Raw genomic sequence first — 20,689 nt, forward strand, 5'->3', positions numbered from 1 at the left:
GATACATATTATGAGTAGGGAAAATTAAAATTATTCATGAAGACTTTGCCACAGAAGAATACTAAGGTTAAATTAAAAAGGATCCTGTACGAGAATTAAGGGGACTTGTCAAAAATATCTCAAATGGTCAAAGAATATTTAACCTTTGCTACATAAATAAGAACAGAGGAAAAGCACAGTGGGGAGAGGTAAGGTTAGTGTAGGAAATATGTGCATTGAAATAAAAGACTATAACAATGAAAGTGCCCTTATATTTGTTCATATTATTCTCATGAGAAAGGCTTTTGAATAGATTTTTGAATCTCATATAAAAGAAAGAATGAAGAAGTTTCATCCAACTGCAGTCATAACAATTTTTTTAAATGGAAAAGTCTAAATTAAATGAATCATGACCCTGAAAAATATCTCAAGTTCATAGTCATTATATTTTGAATGGACCACAACTGCCACAAACCTTCCCCTAGAGTCAACAAATAACTCAATTAGAATCTCTGGCAAAATTAGTCAAACCCATAACATAACTTTGAAAAGAAAGGACTTGAGTCGTCATGAAATCATAGAAAATATAATCATAATCTCTGGATTTAGAAGGGAGCTTAGTGATCCTGTATTATAATAATTTCTTATCACTTTTTTCTTTTTTTGCCTTGCTTTCTATTGTCTAAGGGTATTTCTAAACTCTACCATCATACCTGCCTACCTTCTAAACTAGATAAATCTGAACATAAATTGTATTTTTATTAATGACTCAAACTTGTCAACCTAAAGATGAGTACATTGGTTGTCTATTGCTGTGTAACAAATTATCACATACTTAGTGACCTGTAAAGCACTGATTTATATGCTTATAGTTTCCATGGGTCAGGAGTTATCACATTTTAGTTAGTCCTTGGTGCAAACTTGGTTTCAGAAGGCTGAATTCAAAGTGTTGGCTGACTGTATTCTCATCTGGAGCTATGATTAGGAATATTCTGTCAACTAACTAGCTGCTGGTAGAATTCACTTTCTTGTGATTATAGGACTGATGTCCCCAATGTCTTGCTGGCTGTCTTCACAGACTGCTTTCTTCTCCAGAGACTACACTTGGGTCGTTGGCATGTGGTCCCCTCTATTTCAGGATTGAGAACGGTTTGCATCTCAAATCTCTTTCATGCTTTAATTCTTTCTAACTTCCCTCCAAAACCAGCTCAGGAGATTAGGTCAACCCACTTGAATAATCTTATTTTAAAGCCAACTGTGTTTTATAGCATAGCCTATTCCTGAGAATTAAATCCACTATATTCATCACATTCATAGAGTGTTTATGACAGGAGCGTGGGAAATCTTTATTTATTTATTTATTTATTTATTTATTTATTTATTTATTTACATTTTTATTTATTTTTGAGAGACAGAGACAGAGTGTGAGTCAGGGAGGGCCAGAAAGAGAGGGAGACACAGAACCCGAAGCAAGCCCCAGGCTCTGAGCTGTCAGCACAGAGCCCGACGCGGGGCTTGAACCCACGAACTGTGAGATCATGACCTGAGCCGAAGTTGGCCGCTTAACCGACTGAGCCACTCAGACGCCCCAGGAGAGTGGGAAATCTTGAGGGTCATCTTAGAATTCTGCCTACCACAGAGTTGTAGGGAACAGTAAGAACATAGACTTTGAAGTCAGATAGGAAAGGGTTTGAAAAACCTAACTTCATGATCTGGTACGTAATAGGTGTTTAATAAATGCTTGTTGATTGAATTATGACTATGTGAATAAATGCACAAATAAACAAGGAAATGTGCAAATAAATGAACTTAACTTTTCAAAACCTGTTTCGCCCTCTAGGAAAGGAAAATAATGGCATCTAATTGAAGAACACTTACAAAAATGAAATGAAATTATACATAAAAAGCTCTTGGTACATAGTTGGCACTCAATAAATCAGTATCTATTCTTAATCTTTCTACAGCGGCATAATATCTGGGCTTACCATTTCTGTAATGACTTCTAATTTCCCCTATTTGCTGTGGCAGTCTGCTGTTAAGATCAATAGGGATGCCAAGTTTTGAATTTTTGCTGACCTTCTAATCACTTTTTCTTCTTTTGCTTTGATTATAGACCCTATGGTTCAATGACTTTTATTAAAGTCTCATAGCATTAACAGCCAATCATACTGTTTTCTTCTTTATGCTTGGGAAATTAATTATATCAATCAGATGATGGGAAGTTACAGCAAAAATATATATTTTTCATATCTAGTTTTCATGCAATGTGTTGCAAGTAGGCTGTGGGTCTCATCCATGAATCAGGATCCAGGCTGATGGAAGAGATTTCACTGGGACAATGCTGATCTCAAGGTAGAGAAAGGAGGAACATGGTACAACAACTCAATGGCTCTTAAGCTTCTGCTCAAACATGGCACTCAGATTTCCTTGGGGACTCTAAATCACACCATCAAGGGTAACGTCAATGGGATAGGAATATGTAGTCCTTCCACAATGAGGAGAAGCAAACGTTTAATATACTCATCACATTTCAGTGTCATTTTTGTGTATTTGACTATTTTCAGTTGTGCTGTTCATTTTTGCTATATATTCAGGGGCTCTTCTGTTGCCATCACAATATCATTGGTGCATGTGTGTTTGTGATGCTTTGTGGAAGTAGTAATATTGAGCTTATTTTAGAATTTACCTCAGGAAATATATTTTTTAATAAAATCACAGCTAACACAAATATTCTGAAAAATATCACTTGATTATTTTTAAATAATAATCAATTTAGAGATTTATTTTTAAAGCATGCTAGCCACTTTTGTTTTGCTGACAAACCAAAGCAACACTCTATTCAAAACCTTTCAAAAATGAGAAGACAATTCTTCAGAAATCACATTCGTCAATAACATATATTGGAAAGTAAAGTGAGTCAAAAGTACATTTGTTCCATGGTACTATCAATAGTTTATACTCTCAATTTCTATTTCCTGATAATTTCAACAATATTACACACATCAGTTCCAATGATCAATAATAGATTGCATTGTTATTTCTATTGCATTGATTGAAGAAACAGAAGGTATGATAAAACAAAGAGACCTGGATAAATGCAGAAATTTCTATATACTTCCTTTCTTCATATCAAAAGGGAATCAGATGGGGGTGCCTGGGTGGCTCAGTCAGTTAAGCGTCAGATTTCAGCTCAGGTCTTGATCTCATGGTCAGTGAGTTTGAGCCACACGTAGGTCTCTATGCTGATGATGTGGAGCCTGCTTGGGATTCTTCCTCTCCCTCTCTCTCTGCCCCTCCCCTACTCTCTCTCTCTCTCTCTCTTTCTCTCTCTCTCTCTCTCTCTCTCAAAATAAATAAACTTAAAAAAAAAAAGAATCAGATGTTTCTGAATATTAGAGAAATTAGCCACAAAATGATGTATTATTACGTTAACAATATATTGACCATAGATCAAATTACACCCTCTACCCTAAAATAACTTTAGTTTTTTAAATCATGCAAAACACTTGTTTGGCAACATAAAGGATTTTTCTCCATAAAGTTTTAAATGATTCCTTAATTTTATCTGAAACACAGAGGCCCTCTTGTGGCCATCTCTAGGCATTTGCACTAACAATTTCTAAAGAACAGTTTGACTTTGCAGGAAGCACAGGGCCATTCAGGTGGAGCATAGCCTGGGGCACGTTGAATTTCTGAGGTCCTCAGTGTCTGTAAAAAATTACCAAAAAAGAAATCTAAAAATAGATATATATGATATGATATAATACAATACAGTGCATTTTAAATTCTTTAGCACACACAAACAAAAATACAATGGAATATAGTTTCACTCTTTAAAATGAGAGAAGAGATTAAAAAGAACTATTAATTCACAGTGTATGATTGGTGTGCAGTCTGTTAATAGGATCAAATTTAAAGGTGTATGAGAATCAGCTTCCAGAGAAGTCAGTCCATCTTTGTGATTGCGGCACAGCTCTTTTCATTGAGACTTTTAAAACTTCTATATTTGGGGGCGTCTGGGTGGTTCAGTTGGTTAAGTGTCCAACTTGTGGTTTTAGCTCAGGTCATGGTCTCATGGTTCGTGGGTTTGAGCCCGGTTTGAACCCTGTGTCAGATTCCATACTGCAGAGCCTGCTTGGGTTTCTCTCTCTCTCCCTCTCTCTTTGCCTCTCTCTCTCTCTTCTTTTCTTTCTCTCACTGTAAAAATAAATAAATAAACTTAAAATAAATAAAGCTCCCATATTTATGTTCCTCTGTTCTTATGAAGCCTGGGTCAAGTGCTCCTCCCTCCTAACTATCCCAATTCCTTGCCTCAGCTCCCAACCCCACCCTGCTTAGTCTTGTGAACAGATAAATTGTCTCAAAATGCAACCATAAACGGAGAGAAAAAGTCTTGTATATTCAACACAGAACAGAGCCTTCTCTGTTCCTTTCCCTTTCCCTCTCCCCCCCTATGTTACTCTTGATTCTGTGCTAATCCTGAAAAATAAAAATAGAAATGGATAGTGCTCTGGACAGGAAATAAATAGTAGGCGTTGTCCTTAAACTTCCATGTCCACTAAGAATACGGATTCCTCCGTTCTGCAGCCAAAGACACTGATTTACGGGGCTGACTTGTGGTTCTGTGAAACTGGATTTTAACATCCCTTCCAAGTTCTTCTGGGGCCAGTTAGCTAGACAAAATGATTCTTTGCCCCGGCTGCAGAATCCACTGGAGAGCTTTGAAATTCTCATGCCCAGGACCCACCCCAGACCACTTCAATCAGAATTTCTCAGGATGGGTCCAGGCACCCCCCCACACTGACTCTAATGTGCAGCCAATTTGAGAACTACTGGGCCACAGCACAGAAGGATGGATGTCAGACTTCAATCTGCCTCAAACTACCAGAGACGCACCTGAAGTTCCACACAGTCAGGTTTACGGACTCATTGCAGTGAGGGGGATGGCATGCCAAAGGAACAGTGGTGTCCCACAGAACAAACGCAAATTGAGTTATTTTAAGACACAGAAGTAGGGCTGGGTTGAGTGTCTGAATGGGCTCGAAGCAAAGCAGAGCGTGTGTAAAGGAACCAACATGGGCCTGCACTGCAAAGTGGACCCCAAGTCCTGCTCCCTTGAAGACAATAATGTCAAGATAGATGTGCAGTGCTGTATCCAGACACCCTTCCTCTGAAGCTCTGCACCCTGACTGTCAGTGAGGACTGCTTTTCTGTGTCAAAGTGTGTTAGATCCTCCAGGCAAAAGAGGAATATCTCTTTCTCACTGATAGGATTCCAAACGGCAAAGTTTGTGATAGACCATGATTTTGAAGAACAAAGTTTTTTCAGTGTGTAAAAAAGCAGCTGTCACTCAAAGAGAGGGAAGAGACACTTTATAGATGCAGTATGTCCTTGGGAGAAATATTGAATCCTGTTAATTTTGTAGCCGGCTTCCTCTCTATTATTCTAGCCTCATAAATGGCAGGGCAGTGTTTACATTCCAAGCTAATTTTTAGTTTTTTAGAAATGGCATCTGCCCCACGGGGTTGCTTCCAGAAGGAAAATGGAACAGGAAAAGAGGGTCATAGCATGTCAGCATGTAGATGTCACCCATGCATTAATTCAGCAAGACTTATTGAGTGCCTACTTTGTGTTGGGACCTTGGCAGCATCGGGAAACTTAACAATGAACAATACTCAGTACTTGCCCTTGAGATACTTACATGCTGGTTGGAGAAAAACACATATAAGCAATTGCAACAGAGTATGGAAGAGCTGTAACTAGACTTTAGAATATCCATGAACAATTAACCCAGTCTTGGGTATTTAGGGAACTGGAAAAAAAATGTTACCTGAGATTATAGAAGATGGACGATTATGGGGGTGGGGCTGGGGGGTGGAACCAGGACCAGAAAGTGGTAGTAGATGGAACAAGACTTTGAAAACAGAATTATCTGGCCTCTAATCCACTGACTGGGTATCACTCTAGCTCTGAGTTGCAGCTTCTCATCTGGGAAGTAAGGGTAACAAAACAGAGGAACGTTCACTGAGTGCCAGACAGAGTTCTAAGTAATAGGATTCCATCAACGAACAAGAGACAAGCTCTCTGCCCCTTACAGAGCATGCACTAAGGTGCAGGGTTACCAAAAATAAATAATAACCATCATTGAGATGTAAATTATTTGGTATGTTAGGTCATAAATGCAGAGTGAAGGAAGTTGGACATACCAGTAGAGAAAACCTAGGAGAAGAGGCAGGTTGAGGATTCAATGATATGACGTCCGTCCAAATGCCTAGACATTACACAGGGACATTCTCATGATATTAAATCACACAAGTTATGTTTGCCTCAGTGAAAGGGGAAACCCTACACCTGCACATCACTTAGCCACGACTTTGACCTCACCCCAGTATTTCCCTTTTCTTGTGAACTACCACTATTCTAACTTTAGGGAGCCTGAATTTGTACCTTAGCAAAACTCTCATTTTATAGCATAACCCTGGGGTACAACTCAGAGGAGATTCCTCTCTGAGAATATTTCTGGGCAAGCTACCAGACAACAGTTGACAATTCTCGTAAACACTGGTACCAGTTGGAGGATTTCAAGTTGGGCCTTTTTTTTTTTTTTTTTTTTTTTTTTTTTTTTTTTTTTTTTTTTTGCTTATAATGCTCTAAATTGTCCTTGGCTTATTCTGCCCCCTTTCTTTGATTCTCTGCTTCAAGCCAAAATTTGACTGAAACAGTGGTTCTCAACATGCTCCCTTAAGGTCTATAGCACTCTATTCTTGAGTTCAGTAATGGCATTTCTGTACCCTCCCAATACCCGCCCCATGACTCAAACTGTGTGGAAGGAATTTTACTTCTCACATTTACTAAGGTGAGGGAGTGCTCTGTGCATTTGGTGGACAGAGGTCAGGGATGCCAAATGGACATGAGCCAGTTCAAGTCACTTAAAAAAATATATATTCCATTCAAAATGTCAATAACACCTCCTTAACAAATACTGGGTTAGGAAAATAGAACTTTCTCCACAAAATTTAGATATTTCGAAAATTGGATTATGATACCCTCAAAGTCTACTTAACTTAGTTGTTATGATGTTTCTATTTTACCTTCAAAATAGGGGCACCTGGGTGGCTGAGTTGGTTGAGCAACCAACTCTTGATTTCAGATCGGGTCATGATGCCAGGGTCATGGGATTGAGCCCTGTGACAGGCTCTGCACTGAGCGTGGGACCTTCTTAGGATTCTCTCTTTCTCTCCCTCTGCCCCTCTACACCATTCTCACTCTCCCTCTCTCTAAAAAATAAAAATAAAAATAAATAAATTTAAATAAAATACTTTAGAATATACAATGTGATATTGCCTATGTGTTCATTTAAGCTACATTTTTTTAGAAATAATCAATTGCTATAATCATGAATGAATAAGCATTTGATTAAGATAACTATGGTTAACATTGTACATTTTGTTAAATAGAATAATAAATGTTAGAATTTTTTATTTGAAATATTTAGTGCTTAATAGTTAGCAAATTGATGGATATAATGGGCTTTCCTTAATGAAATTGATGTTATTCAAGATAAGGTAAGATTGGTCTGAATTATATAATTTTATAATTTCATAAAATTATGAAAATAATTTTATATCACAGAGGGGTAAGAATGTTAATAATAATTAATAATTATTATTGACATTAATATTATTTATTATTAATTGCTAAATAAATGGTCATGTTTTGCAGCCACTACTCTGAAGGGTTCTTGATGTTCCTGGGTAGCTAAATTGTGGCACAGTAGCTCTAATTATAACTCAATATTTATGCATCACCAATTTGTGTTTGATCAATTTGCAGTATTATCCTAAACTGTCAGTCTCTTAAACAAGAATAAGAGAACATTTAACTAATTGAGCTGGGACAAATATCAATGAAGTCAACATCACACTTCCCTCCCACCTCCTGCTCTTTTCCCCATCCCTGTTCTTAAAACTCATGTCTATTTGTATTAGATATGAATTAGAAATTTTGTTTCGCAAAAAAAGAAATAAGATAATGGAGAAATAGATACGTCCATTCCCTTCCTTTCTTCTCCGTAGGTTGGTAGCAACATGGTATGGTGGGAGCCAAGCCAACATTCTACATTTGAATCCTGGCTATGTCACTCACTTGTGACATTAAGCAAGGTACTCACTCTTTCAAGACTCCGGTTTCCTCTCATAAATTGGGGGCAATGTGCCTACCCCACAGAGCAGTGAGAGGATTCAATAATTCAGAGCTTATAAAGGGCTAAGCATAAAAAGCCTGGTTCATTCTAGGCGATAAACTAGATGTTGATCTCATTCATTTACTCTTTTTGTATGCAGAAAACATAACCCTAGAGAACTGGCTCCTACTCTCTTTTGTGCTTGTACCATTTAACAGACTGCTAGACTCAGAGTTCATGTTCAATGTATACCTATTGAATTTAACATTATTTTCATTGGAATTTGGCTATAGTTTGACACTAGAAACTGACATTTTGGAATCTGTCCAGATGTCTGCTGTATTATTTCTCTTTCTGATGCTTTTTAAAAGAGCAATGTCAATGGAATATACTCTCTTAATTAGTAAAGGAATTACTGTAAAGATTTAAGCCAATGTCTTTTTTTTTTTTTTCAATAGAGCAATTGAAGACAGTCCAGGCTTACCCAGGATGTAGAGTTTCATGTTATGTGCCTCAAGTTAATTCATTTTTATGTATTCTTAAAAGTTCCATTTTCCTAAGAATCTTCATGACCTAGTGATTATAAGATGGCAATTTGGCAATGTGTATCAAGAGCCTTAAAAATGTTTTCAGTAAGTAATCTCTTTTTTTTATTTAAATTTTTAAAGTTTATGTGTTTATTTTGCGAGAGAGAGAGAGAGAGAGAGAGAGAGAGCGCACACGAGGCACGTGCTACACCCAGACTGATTCCTTTGATAACCTAGGTGAGAGGCCACACCCAAGACGTGACCCATTTTTTCTGTATATACTTTTATATTGTTTGACTATTGCAATAATGTATGCTATTTTTTTTTTTTTTTTTAATTCTGGAAAGGTCAGAGAGTGTGTGGGGGTGAAGGGATGGGTGCCTGTGAGGGTAGGCACATGAAGCATGTGAATGAATTCATGCGTGAGAAGAAAGTGTGTGCGTGATGGTGTATGCATGCATGTGAGGATGTACACGCGGAGGTAAGACTGTGTGGGGATTTGCGAGATGTGCGTGGGAGGGTGTGCGTATGCGTGGGGGTGCCTGGGGGGCAGGGTACGAGGACACGGTGGGGTGAGAAGATGTGTGTAAGTAAGGAGATGGGTGAGTGTGCAGCATGTGTGGGGATTTATAGTGTGTGGGTGCCTGTGAGCACATAGGTGAGTGTGTTTATAGATATCTATACACGGAGAAATAGAAATATTTCCTTCCAGGAGCAAAAGAAAAACTGGGAGAAAATACTCCAAAATGTTCAGAATAGTATTCTCTAGTGTTGGAACAAGAATCCTGGCTATGTCACTCACTTACGACATGAGGCAAGGAACTCAATCTTCTGAATCTCCTTTCCTTTCTTGTAAATTGCGGGGAGGTACCTACCTCACAGAGCAGTTGGGAGGACTAAACAAGTCAGTGCTTGTAAAGGACTAAGCATAAAGCATTACAGGCGAATAAACTTCACTTTTCTGTTACTTTGTAGTTCGAAAAACTGGATATTCCAATCTGTTTTCTTCATTCCAAGGACACCTGGAAAATATTGTACCTTTCCGGAAACATGTAAAAATAGTAGAACATTGACTAAATGTTTCTTAACAGGAATGTATTTGAAAATTGGAATCCTCTTTTTCAATGTGTAACCAAATGGGAATCTAACTCCTTGGTTAATTTGTAGAAGGAAATCTGGTCTTTGAAATTCAGAGCCCTATAAGTGTTTAACTTTTCGTGTGATTTCATTAATTCTTCTGGTTTTTAATAATCAAAGCTAATCACTACTGATGCTGACAAGCCCAGGCCGTGATGCTTTTGTATGAATGAAATGGTAATACTCATGTCATACCCCATTCATATCACGTTGTTTTTGCTAAAGCTAAAGCCTCAGGTTTCCCAAAGTCTCAAAGCTTATGCACTAGACATCAACAGGGTTCATCAATGATGGAGGGGCTTTGGTAATTGTTATTTTTTTTTTCTTTTAGTTTTGTGGTTTTTTACAGCCTTTTTTTAAACGATGAGTCTTACTTAAGGGCTTACTTAATAAGATTTCCATGAAAACTGGGGCGCCTGGGTGGCTCAGTCAGTTGAGTGTCCAGCTTCGGCTCAGGTCATGATCTCACAGTTTGTGAGTTCAAGCCCCGTGACGGGCTCTGTGCCGACAGTTCAGAACCTGGAGCTTGTTTCGGAGTCTGTGTCTCCCTCTCTCTCTGCTCCTTCCCCCGCTCGTGCTCTCTCTGTCTCTCTCTCACAAAAAAAAAATAAACATTAAAAAAAATTAAAAAAAAAAAGATTTCCGTGAAAACTGATATAAGAGTAGGTTGTTTTCCAAAGGTAAAAAGGCCCTGAATTCTTCCAGTGATACTTCATGTTCTCTGCACTGCCTCATTTCACTACTAATAAAACACGAGATTTTCCCTATTTCAAGATACCTTTTTAAGAAAAGAAAAGTTGGTGGCAGCGGATGGTGGATGTTATTCTATTTTTAATTTATTCCAAGCTTCTCTGTTTTCTTACTGATTTGCTATCATCAGCATCAGGTCGCTGCAACCCAGTTTATTTTGTACTGTTAGCTGCAGGCTCTGCAGCATGTGCATAATGTGAATTTGTTGCTTGGAGTCTGGCACAACTAGTTTACTTTTATGTAGATAATGATAAAAAGGGGGGTTCTGTATAGCCTATCTTTCCTTTCCACTTAGAAAACGACCTCAACTGTTAACATGTAAACAGAGCAAACTCTACCACAAATGCTATTAAATTTGGCTGAACTCAAGACAATAATTCTTGCAGAATGTATATCTCTGAACCACAGAGGAGTCCTCAAACCCAAGAACGCCCTTTATGATCTGCTTCATGCTTTTCCACCTGTCTCAAATAGCACATCTATCAAAAAGACGCCCTTCAAACAACTTTACTTGGAAACCGCCAGCAAAATGTTGGCAGAAAAAGCCTTAAAACCTACCATGACCCCTCTCTAGGGCAAAAGAAAGAGTGACCCGGCTTTACTAGGTTGTATCAAACCAGTGCTGTGGCTCAGGGAACACCTATTATCCCACTTGAATCTGAGCTCTTCGGAAAGATCATTCCTGCCGATCTTGCGGAGATGACGAGCCAGCAGGCGAAGTTTATCGGTGGAATTTGGGAGTGATTTTTTCCAGAAGCAAAGGAGTTCATGGATCTGTTCTGTGAGGTCACCAGGGGTCTTCAGTTTGATGAGCTGGACGGTGCTGTGGCGAAGAGGGAGGGAGGAGGAGAGGCGGGTGGCATTTTCTTCGGAGAGTTCCTCTGCCAGCCAGTACAGCAAGTTATCCCATAGGGCTTCTGTCAGGCACACAGGGACACGCAGGGTTAGGACACTTTCTCGGGCCATGCGCTTATCTAACCGTCCACACCTGCGCACGGGAAGTCTAAGGGCTCTCTGCTTTGGCCTCTGAACAGTGGAAAGATTTGGAAACTCCCCGGCCCACTGTTGAAAGCCTTTGGATCCCTGCCATTTCGGGGGTCTTCTCCCCGAGGGAATCACCTATTGCAGGGGGACTAGAAATGCTCCTCAGGTTTTAGAAATCTCCTCCTGAGATCCAGGAGGGCTTGTTGAAATGGATTTTAGGCACTGCCCCAGAGACTCTTATGAAGTAAAACTAGGGTAGGGGTAAAATTTGGCATTTTTAGCAAGTTCCCGGGTGATGCTGGCACTGGGGTCCCCAACCATACTTTGAGTAAGTAGCACCATGGTAAAGGATACTTCTAGGTTAAACTATTTTTCTTAATTAGTACCGATCTGATACATAACTTATACCAGCAGAGGAGCGCTTGGGAGGTTCAGACAGTTAAGTGTCTGACTCTTGATTTGGGCTCAGGTCATGATCTCACAGTTTGGGAGATCGAGCCCGGTATTGGGCACTGCTCTGACAAAGTCTGCTTGGGATTCTCTCTCCCCCTCTCTTTCTCTGCCCCTCCTCTACTCACACTCTAAATAAATAAGCAAACAAACTTAAAAAAAAAATTATACCCGCTACACAGTCCCCTCATCACCACCCAACTATACACACACACAAACTCCCCAAGATTCAACCCAAAAAGCAGTTCTGTGGAAGGTCCTTTATGCCAACATTTCCCCTGACCTTTGAACTATTTGGAACCACAAACATCTCCTCTGAAGACATCCTGGAAGATGGTTAGGTCTACCACCTAAACTCATGATTCCATTTTTCTATTGTTTGGTTGTGATCTTTTTTTTTCCCATTGTGTTACTCCCAGTTATCGCTCCCAGTGAAACCCCTAAGTCCTCCTATCCTCCTGCCTCTGTGCCCCAGCCCAAGCCCGTACCACTATCCCAACTCTTGTCTGGTCTGATGTCAGTAAGCATCCTGTATGTGTACCTTTCACTCAACGATTCCTTTGTGAGTAGATACCTACTCACATACACTGCACTTAACACACTGTGAATCATGCCACTTTGGTGTGAAAACTACTCAGGAAACAGAGCCAACACATCCTCGCTCTCCATTGTCACTTTCGAGCCAACATTCTGCTTCCCTCATGCAATATACTCAGGCTACATGGGTAGGCCTTCCTCTCCCTGTCTGCTAAAACTCTGCGGAATCCTTTCTTTCTGGTCTTCCTAGTGCTCTCCTAATTACATCTCACAGCAAATGATTCTCAGTCTGCACCTTCTCTGATTTCCAGAAAGCATTTCACTCCTTCCCCCGGGTTCCGTGGCCTGCCCTCGTTCTCCGCACCTCTCTTTCCCTTTCGTTGACTCTCTTCCTCCTGATTCTGCTGAATTACTACTTCCTCTATCTGGCCTTTTCTTTTTCTGTCCTCTCCCCTGAATGAATACATCAACATTCACTTTCATAACCACTTCCTCTAATGTGAAATATCCCAGCCCTGGTATATCTTCATCCTTGGCTTTGTTTCCCTAAACCCTGGGACGATTCATCTCCTAATTATCTTTACCAGTATACATCACAGCCAACCCGAGCTCCGTATTTCTAAAGTCACAATCAGCTTTGGGCTTTTTCTGTCTGCACCTGATCCTTCTTCACTCTGTGCACTTGTTAGTGAATATGACCCCTCAGCTGAGTAAGCTGAAACATGTAACATTATTCACATTTCTCAATGCCTATTTCTTAACCCCCACACCCATGTCCTAACTCTAAATATAGCTCAGATATTTCCCCTCCTGACCAGCCTTACTGACAATCTCAGTCATGTCCCACCTCTCTTTTTTTGGAGTATCGCAGGCACCAGGAGTCTAAATCCCTGCTACCAGTGCTGACCCACCTTACTCCTCCATCAACTCCTAGACGGTTGCAAAGTCTAATCTGATTTTACCCATTTCTTGTTAATACGTGTCACGTAGCTTCCTCCTATCGCTTGAACTTCTTAACTTGGCATTTAAAACTTCTAGTTTTAGCCTGCTATAACCTCATCTACCACCATCCTTCCCGCAGCAGCTTGGTTTTGAGAGATGGCGCACTGTCACAACCTAGGACTTCCTAGTACACATAGGAAAGATAATAGCCTTGTGGTCTCTGGCGGTTGTTGACAGTAGAGGGAACGCTTTTCTGTGGGCATCAAACTCTTCAAACATTAACAACACTACTAAACTTGCCAGGCTTTCATCTACCACTGTTGCTTTTTTAGATTTGTTGCTGGGTTTTCTTGGTTTTGGCTTTGGTACGTTTACTTTTGTTTTTGCCACATCATCTGCTCTTTCTTTGAAAATGGTTTTTATTGCCTCTGAGATGGTGCATAACACTAAGGTGTATGCCCATCCTCGCTTTTAAAGTAATTCAGCAAAGCCTGCACATTTTCTGTACAAATTCACAAAGGTGATCCCTGAATGGAATGCTATGCCATCAGCCATGGGCCTGACACACAGTAGTTGAAAGATACTCAAGTTTTGAAGGCCAATAAAGTATTGCCTTAGTGACCATTAACATTATAAAATGAATTGTTTCGGGGCGCCTGGGTGGCGCAGTTGGTTAAGCGTCCGACTTCAGCCAGGTCACGATCTCGCGGTCCGGGAGTTTGAGCCCCGCGTCAGGCTCTGGGCTGATGGCTCAGAGCCTGGAGCCTGTTTCCGATTCTGTGTCTCCCTCTCTCTCTGCCCCTCCCCCGTTCATGCTCTGTCTCTCTCTGTCCCAAAAATAAATAAACGTTGAAAAAAAAAATTAAAAAAAAAAATGAATTGTTTCAAAGCCTAAAGCAGAATAAAAATGTTAAATTCTACCCTGAAGCCTTTATCACTGTTATGTAACTGAATGATGCATAACCATGATCAACTCCTAGATGTTTCTTTCCTTTTTGTGGTTTCATACCAATATACCTCTCTTTAAAATCTACTGGCCTTGGGGCTCCTGGGTGGCTCAGTTGGTTAAGTGTCCAACTTCGGCTCAGGTCATGATCTCACGGTTGGTGAGTTCGAGCCCCATGTCGGGCTCTGTGCTGACAGCTCGGGGCCTGGAGCCTGCTTCGGATTGTGTCTCCTCTCTATGCCCCTCCCCAACTTGTGCTCTGTCTCTCTATGTCTCTCAAAAATAAATAAATGTAAAAAAAAAAAATTAAAATCTACTGGCCTCAAATGTAGAATTGAAGTGACCACATCTTAACTCACAATTTAATAGAAAACATTTCAGAACTGTAGTTATTTACCGAACTAAGCAATTACTAGGTATCTTTGTAAAATAATACTTAGCAGGTTCATATTTCTTGTAGATTTTAACCATTTTAATTACATTCACATTTGAGAATGTTTTGTGCACATGGTTTATGTGCACATGACTTCCAAAGGAAAACTCATTTATTTGTTGTTTATGATTGTTTGTGCAAAGTCACCCCTTCTATCCTTTTGTATGCAATGATTCATATACATATAAAATATAAGAGGAAAAATAGCACCACTGTAATGAGGACAAAGCAAATATTTCTTACCTACAGGATCTGTAGAAATTCTTTTGGTACTCTGTGGACGGCTGATTAATTTTTTATGCTATTGGAGGAAAGGAACACAGAATAAGCAGAAGAAATCATTAATTTGTGAACAAGCTACAAGTAAAAATCCATCTGACCCTCACCTCTATTTGAAAGGAGTACTGAACTGCACACTTTGCAAAAATAGATTCTGTATTTAGGCATGCATGCTCAGAATTGCTTTCCAATGATAAAGCAAAATATATTAACCCAGATCTTTCAGCAAATTTAAAACTACATATTTAAATATTATTATAGCAGTCACATTAACTCTGAATAAATATTTTCCAGTTTCAAATTTGAAGCTGTTAAAAAATAAAATTATAATATAATATAATATAATATAATATAATATAATATAATATGATATAATGAAATAAAATTTGAAACTCTTAAAAGCAGCAAACATAAAGCAAGCTACCTCTGTGCAACAAATGCAGTATTTTGTAAAAGCCCTCATGGGGAAGGCACCTTGCCCTAGCACTCAGCACAGGGCCTGAGTACTCAAACAGTAATTTTTGTAAATGAATGAGTGAATCAATGTGCATACACGATGCTAAAAATAATCATGTTTTTGAGCAGATATTATTCTAAAACCAATATTTTTTTCAAGAATATTCAAATATATAATCATTACTTTTCTCCACTGTCTGCAGAACGGTTTGTTCTCTGTTAACAGGAGATCACGGAAATAGCACAGGAGATAAAGTAACAACGCCTGGGTTTGGAAAATTTCTCAGTGCTCTGGACAATTTATTTGCCTCTCCTATCGCAGCTCTGAAAGGTGATTTATTTAAAAAAAAAAATCTCAAATACCTGTCTACAAATGTTCAGAGCAGCTTTATTTGTGTCAGTCCCGAACTGGAAACACCTAAAAGTTTCTGCAGTAGTGAACGGTCAAACGGACTAAGGCACATCCACACTACGGGATGCTATTCCATAATAAAAGGGACAGAGCATTGACACAGGCAACAGCTTGCATGGACCACAGGGAATTATGCTGAGTGAAAAACTCCAGTCTTAAAAGGTCACATATTCTATGATTCCATCTGTATGAAATTTTTGAAATTACAGAATTACAGAAATGTAGGATAGATTAGCAATTGCCAGGAGTTACAGATGGTGGAAGACAACCATAAAGGGGGTTGCACAAAGGAGATCTTTGTGGTGAGAAAATAGTTCCGTGTCTTGAATGCAGTGGTTACACAACCTATACATGTGATAAAATGTGTCTAGAACAGTGTCTAGAACTGTACACACACACTGGATCAATGTGAACTTCTGGGTTTTGACATTGTGCTATAGTTATGTAAAATGTAACCACCGAGGAAAACCAGACTTCTGTGTACTGTATTCTCCAACTTCCTATGGATCCATAATTTTTGCAATAAAAACCTTTTTTCCAAGGAGCACGTTTAACTACCTTTTAATTATTTGGAACATACAGATAATACTGAAGGAAAAAATACCTTCTACAAATAATTTTCCAAGTTTCATGTAGGTTTTTAGAAGGCGGTCTGTAAAACCTGACATAGATTTACATACATGCACAAGCATTCGTGACAGAAACTGCTACCGTGGTGATTTACAATGGAAACAAGTTTTGCATGCGTTCACTGTAAAGAATATTTCAGGGGCGCCTGGGTGGCTTAGTTGGTTAAGTGTCCGACTTCAGCTCAGGTCATGATCTCACTATCTGTGAGTACGAGCCCCATGTCAGGCTCTGTGCTGACAGCTTGGAGCCTGGAGCCTGCCTCAGATTCTGTGTCTCCCTCTCTCTCTGCCCCTCCCCTGCTCATGCTCTCTGTCTGTTTCTCAAAAATAAATAAATGTAAAAAAAAAAAAAATTAAAAAAAAAAGAATATTTCAGTGATCCTACCTAAGGTACTGGTATGAACAATGAAGTTGTTGATAAGCTAGTATTTCTCATTGATACCGTCCAAATGGTCAAAATAACACACGTATAAAAGCATACACACTAATAGGTTAAAGAATTTCAGAAAATTAAGACCTGTAATCAAAGTTAATTTTTAATGACGATGTATTCATACAATATTTAATGCCACCAATTTTTATTGTGAAAATGTCATTAGCTATAAATGCCTCACTCCTGTAAGAACGCGCTCAAGGCAAATGGCCTCTACCATTTAATGTAAGAGTTGAAATTTTTCTTACATTTGAATATTTTCCTCTCTAAACTACTGAATTGCCAAGTGCCTGGTCAAAGGCAATCCTCACATATGTTCAAAATAAAAACTTTTTTTAAAGCACTTACTTCACAGCAATGATACAAGGGTAATCTAAGTGTTTTATGCTAACACATAGCACACTGGTTCACAGGAAGATTTCAATACAAGTGGATTAAATGTGAATGTCACATTTTGTGAGTATTCTTGTCACATACATCATATAAACATGTATATAAATTTTCCTTTAAGAAGTTTTAATGGGAGGGGTGCCTGAGTGGTTCAGTCAGTTAAGCGTCCAACTTTGGCTCAGGTCATGATCTCACGGTTTGTGTGTTGGAGCCCCATGTCGGACTCTGTGCTGACAGCTCAGGGCCTGGAGCCTGTTTCATGTTTGGTGTCTCTGTCTCTCTCTGACCTCCCTGCTTTCACCCCCCCCCCAAAAAAAAATAAATAAACATTAAAAAAAATTTAAATTTTAATGGGAGGAAATTAGGAAATAACATAAGAACAGCAAAAGTTCAAGTATATTAATACTACAGAATTGCAAAATAAGCAGACATAACTTGTGAAACATCAACTATATGCTTAAACCTCTCAAAAAAATTGAGAAATAGCAACTTAAATAGTGAAACAGATTCTATCTTTCCCATCAAAGGGCATATGGCCTGCATTGAGCCTGGGATAAGAGATACTGTTTTTTCTTTGTATAAATAATGACCTCCTACCCCTGTCCTTCTTTCTTCAGAAATGTCTCATAGCATCTTGATGCACTGAGAGTGATTCTAGTGTTTAAATATATGTATTTTCCCATACGTGAAAATTCAAGCCAAGTCCTTCTTTTGGGGCTCAACCTTAGAAAGAGTGGATTGTAGCAGCATGGAAATCTCGGACTCTTGGACACTTGAAGGCACTATGCTGGGTCTCCCACTTGGCCCCTTCATCAGGGATTTTTAGTGTTCCCTTCTCTTTCCCTCCATTTCCCTTCCTTTTTTTTTTTTCTTTTGTTTGCATGATTTTTGTCTCTGCACTATTTTTGCCTTGCTCACCATCTTTCAAATCTCACTGGTGCTCAAGGTCAGGTCCCGGCTGAAAGGGGAGTCTCTGCTTGTCCCACGTAGTGTTCCCTCCCACAGATCCCCAGTATCTACGTGTGGATCCCTGGATGCCTTCCTTTGTGGCAGTGACTCTAATTTTTCCTACTTTTCTCTCTTCCCTGTTCCAATCCACAGGTGTCATTCTGTTGCATTTCTCAGGTTTTACTATTTGCTAAAGGAAGGGTTGCTATATATGTTAATATTGTGTATTTTATTTTGCTGAATGCAATTTCTTAAATGCCATCTTCAACTTGTCACTGCTCAGGAAGATGGTTGGCAAAATCTAAACCTGTCTCCCAAGCTCTCCCTAGTACACATCTACCTTGTAAAAGGGTGTAGTCGGGTGTGGGTAGCAGTTTTCCCTTCCCTATGAACCTCTCAAAGCCATCAATGTAAAATTATTAGTAACTCAAATATATACAGATGTGTCTTACTTATACTGCTAGGTGAAACACAGGCCTCATGAAATTAAAAGTGGTTAAAAATTTTTTGGAACCAAAGAAAAGTATTCACACCTGAAATGGGTGTTAGGTCTAGTTTTATAGGCCACTGTTGTTAAGACTCAGTTGCTGACTATTCTTTCCATGTTGCCTAAATACAACCCTGGTACTAACTCTTGAAACTAAGCATACCATTTATTTATTTGTTTGTTTATTATTTTACCCCACATTATTTCCCATAGCACCTTCAAAAGTTTCCCTTCATTGTGCTTTCCACCACTCCAAGAACTTGCCATGATCAGTCTGGGCTCTATTTGTTAGATTGTAATGTCTTTGGGGAACCAATAAGGTATCTTGTTCCTATATTAATTCTTCACAGTGCTGTAAAGGGTATTGCATGCATGGGGTAGTATAAACTGTTTATGTGATGATATCTTCTCTTGACTTGAATGATCTCCTCCTACAAATCCTACCATATTTTTAAGGCACCAAATGCCACCTATTTTATCAGCTACTCTAGTGCCTGGTTTCTTATTGGAGAATTTATACACTATTACTCAATTTATCTTTTAACTTAATATTGTCCTGTGGTGTTGTTAATGCCATTCATAAATGCCTGTTTTCCCTCCCCCAATGAGGCTTTACTTTATTGTATCCTTTTTCTTTTTCAAGCAAATGAATAGTTTTATTAACAGGGCAACAGTTTTTTCCCCTCATGGTAGGGTTTCGACCCCAAAAAGCTGTCATCTGCTCCATAAATTAACTTATGGCTGGACTACTTATGGAACCTTGAAGATACCTATTCCCTCTCCATTGTAGGGTCCAATGTAGACAGTCCTCATTTTTTCCCCCAACCCTTCAAGGGCCTTTATAAATACTTCTTTCATTTGATGCCCAGAATCCCCAAAAATGCACCAGGGTATTCCATCAACTTGTAGAGAATACCAAGACCTTATGTTCTATTCCAGTCTCTATCTCAAAGAAAGCTGAGTCAGGCTATCCAAACAAACTGACCAAACAGTTACCTCAGTTAGTGAGTCACATGAAACTAAAATTTTGGACAAAACACGTCTCTCCTTCTTTGGCCTCACACAGAATTTTAAGTTTCAATATATCGATAATACTATCTTCTGCTCCTTCGTCTGAGCCATCCATCCTAGCCATATCAGCCTCATTCACACCCCCCAGCTGAAGTCTGGTCCCTTGTTCAGCTTTTTTAGCAGTCATTTCATGGAGTTGGCTTCTAGAAATAATGTAGCTCCTTCAGCACCTCCAGAGCTGGAGAAATCCAATTCTAAGTTTCATGTGTTACACACAGACCCAAAATTCCAGGAAGCTATTCAGTCACACGAGAAAGAGCAAAGCACCTCAACACAGACTAGGTTGATCAATACCTCACTGCCATCTTTAGAATCTCCTCGGCCTTATTTTTGGCCTTTGCATCGTTTAGTCACTCAATCCTCAACTCCATCATTTGGATTCTAAAGATGACTCAGAGTGCTTTCCTCTGAGGCCTTCAGTTGGGTTTTTATTCGGATGAGTAGACTGCCCATTTTCAACAACTAACTCTGCACATAAGCTCTCCACTGCACTCTAGTGCAAGATGTAATACGCTCTTGCATCTTGCTGATGACTGGAAGCAGAAATTGCTTGACATCTTCCTTAGACTCCAGCACATCCACTCTCTCTGGTTCTGACAGTTTGATGATGACCAACGGTTGCATTTTTCTTGCTACTCAAGAACTATAGTATCAATGTGAGTAGAGAAGCATCAACAAAATGGAGACTTCGCTGTCAATCCAAGCTCTGCATGTTGG

At 39.2% G+C, this 20,689-nt stretch overlaps 1 protein-coding gene across 1 annotated transcript in view; it reads right to left on the reverse strand.

Moving 5' to 3' along the window:
• Nucleotides 1-10,639: 10,639 nt before the first annotated feature.
• DTHD1 (death domain containing 1) overlaps nt 10,640-20,689 on the reverse strand; it is a 64,017-nt gene continuing 53,967 nt past the window's right edge. The window contains 3 exon segments of the mRNA XM_025922044.2: nt 10,640-11,217; nt 11,220-11,492; nt 15,111-15,168. Of these exon segments, the coding sequence (XP_025777829.2) occupies nt 11,177-11,217; nt 11,220-11,492; nt 15,111-15,168 (372 nt within the window). The 3' untranslated portion in view covers nt 10,640-11,176.

This window comes from Puma concolor, chromosome B1, assembly GCF_028749965.1.
Source record: "Puma concolor isolate L17-30 chromosome B1, mPumCon1.1.hap2, whole genome shotgun sequence".
In the NCBI taxonomy this organism is placed as follows: domain Eukaryota; kingdom Metazoa; phylum Chordata; class Mammalia; order Carnivora; family Felidae; genus Puma; species Puma concolor.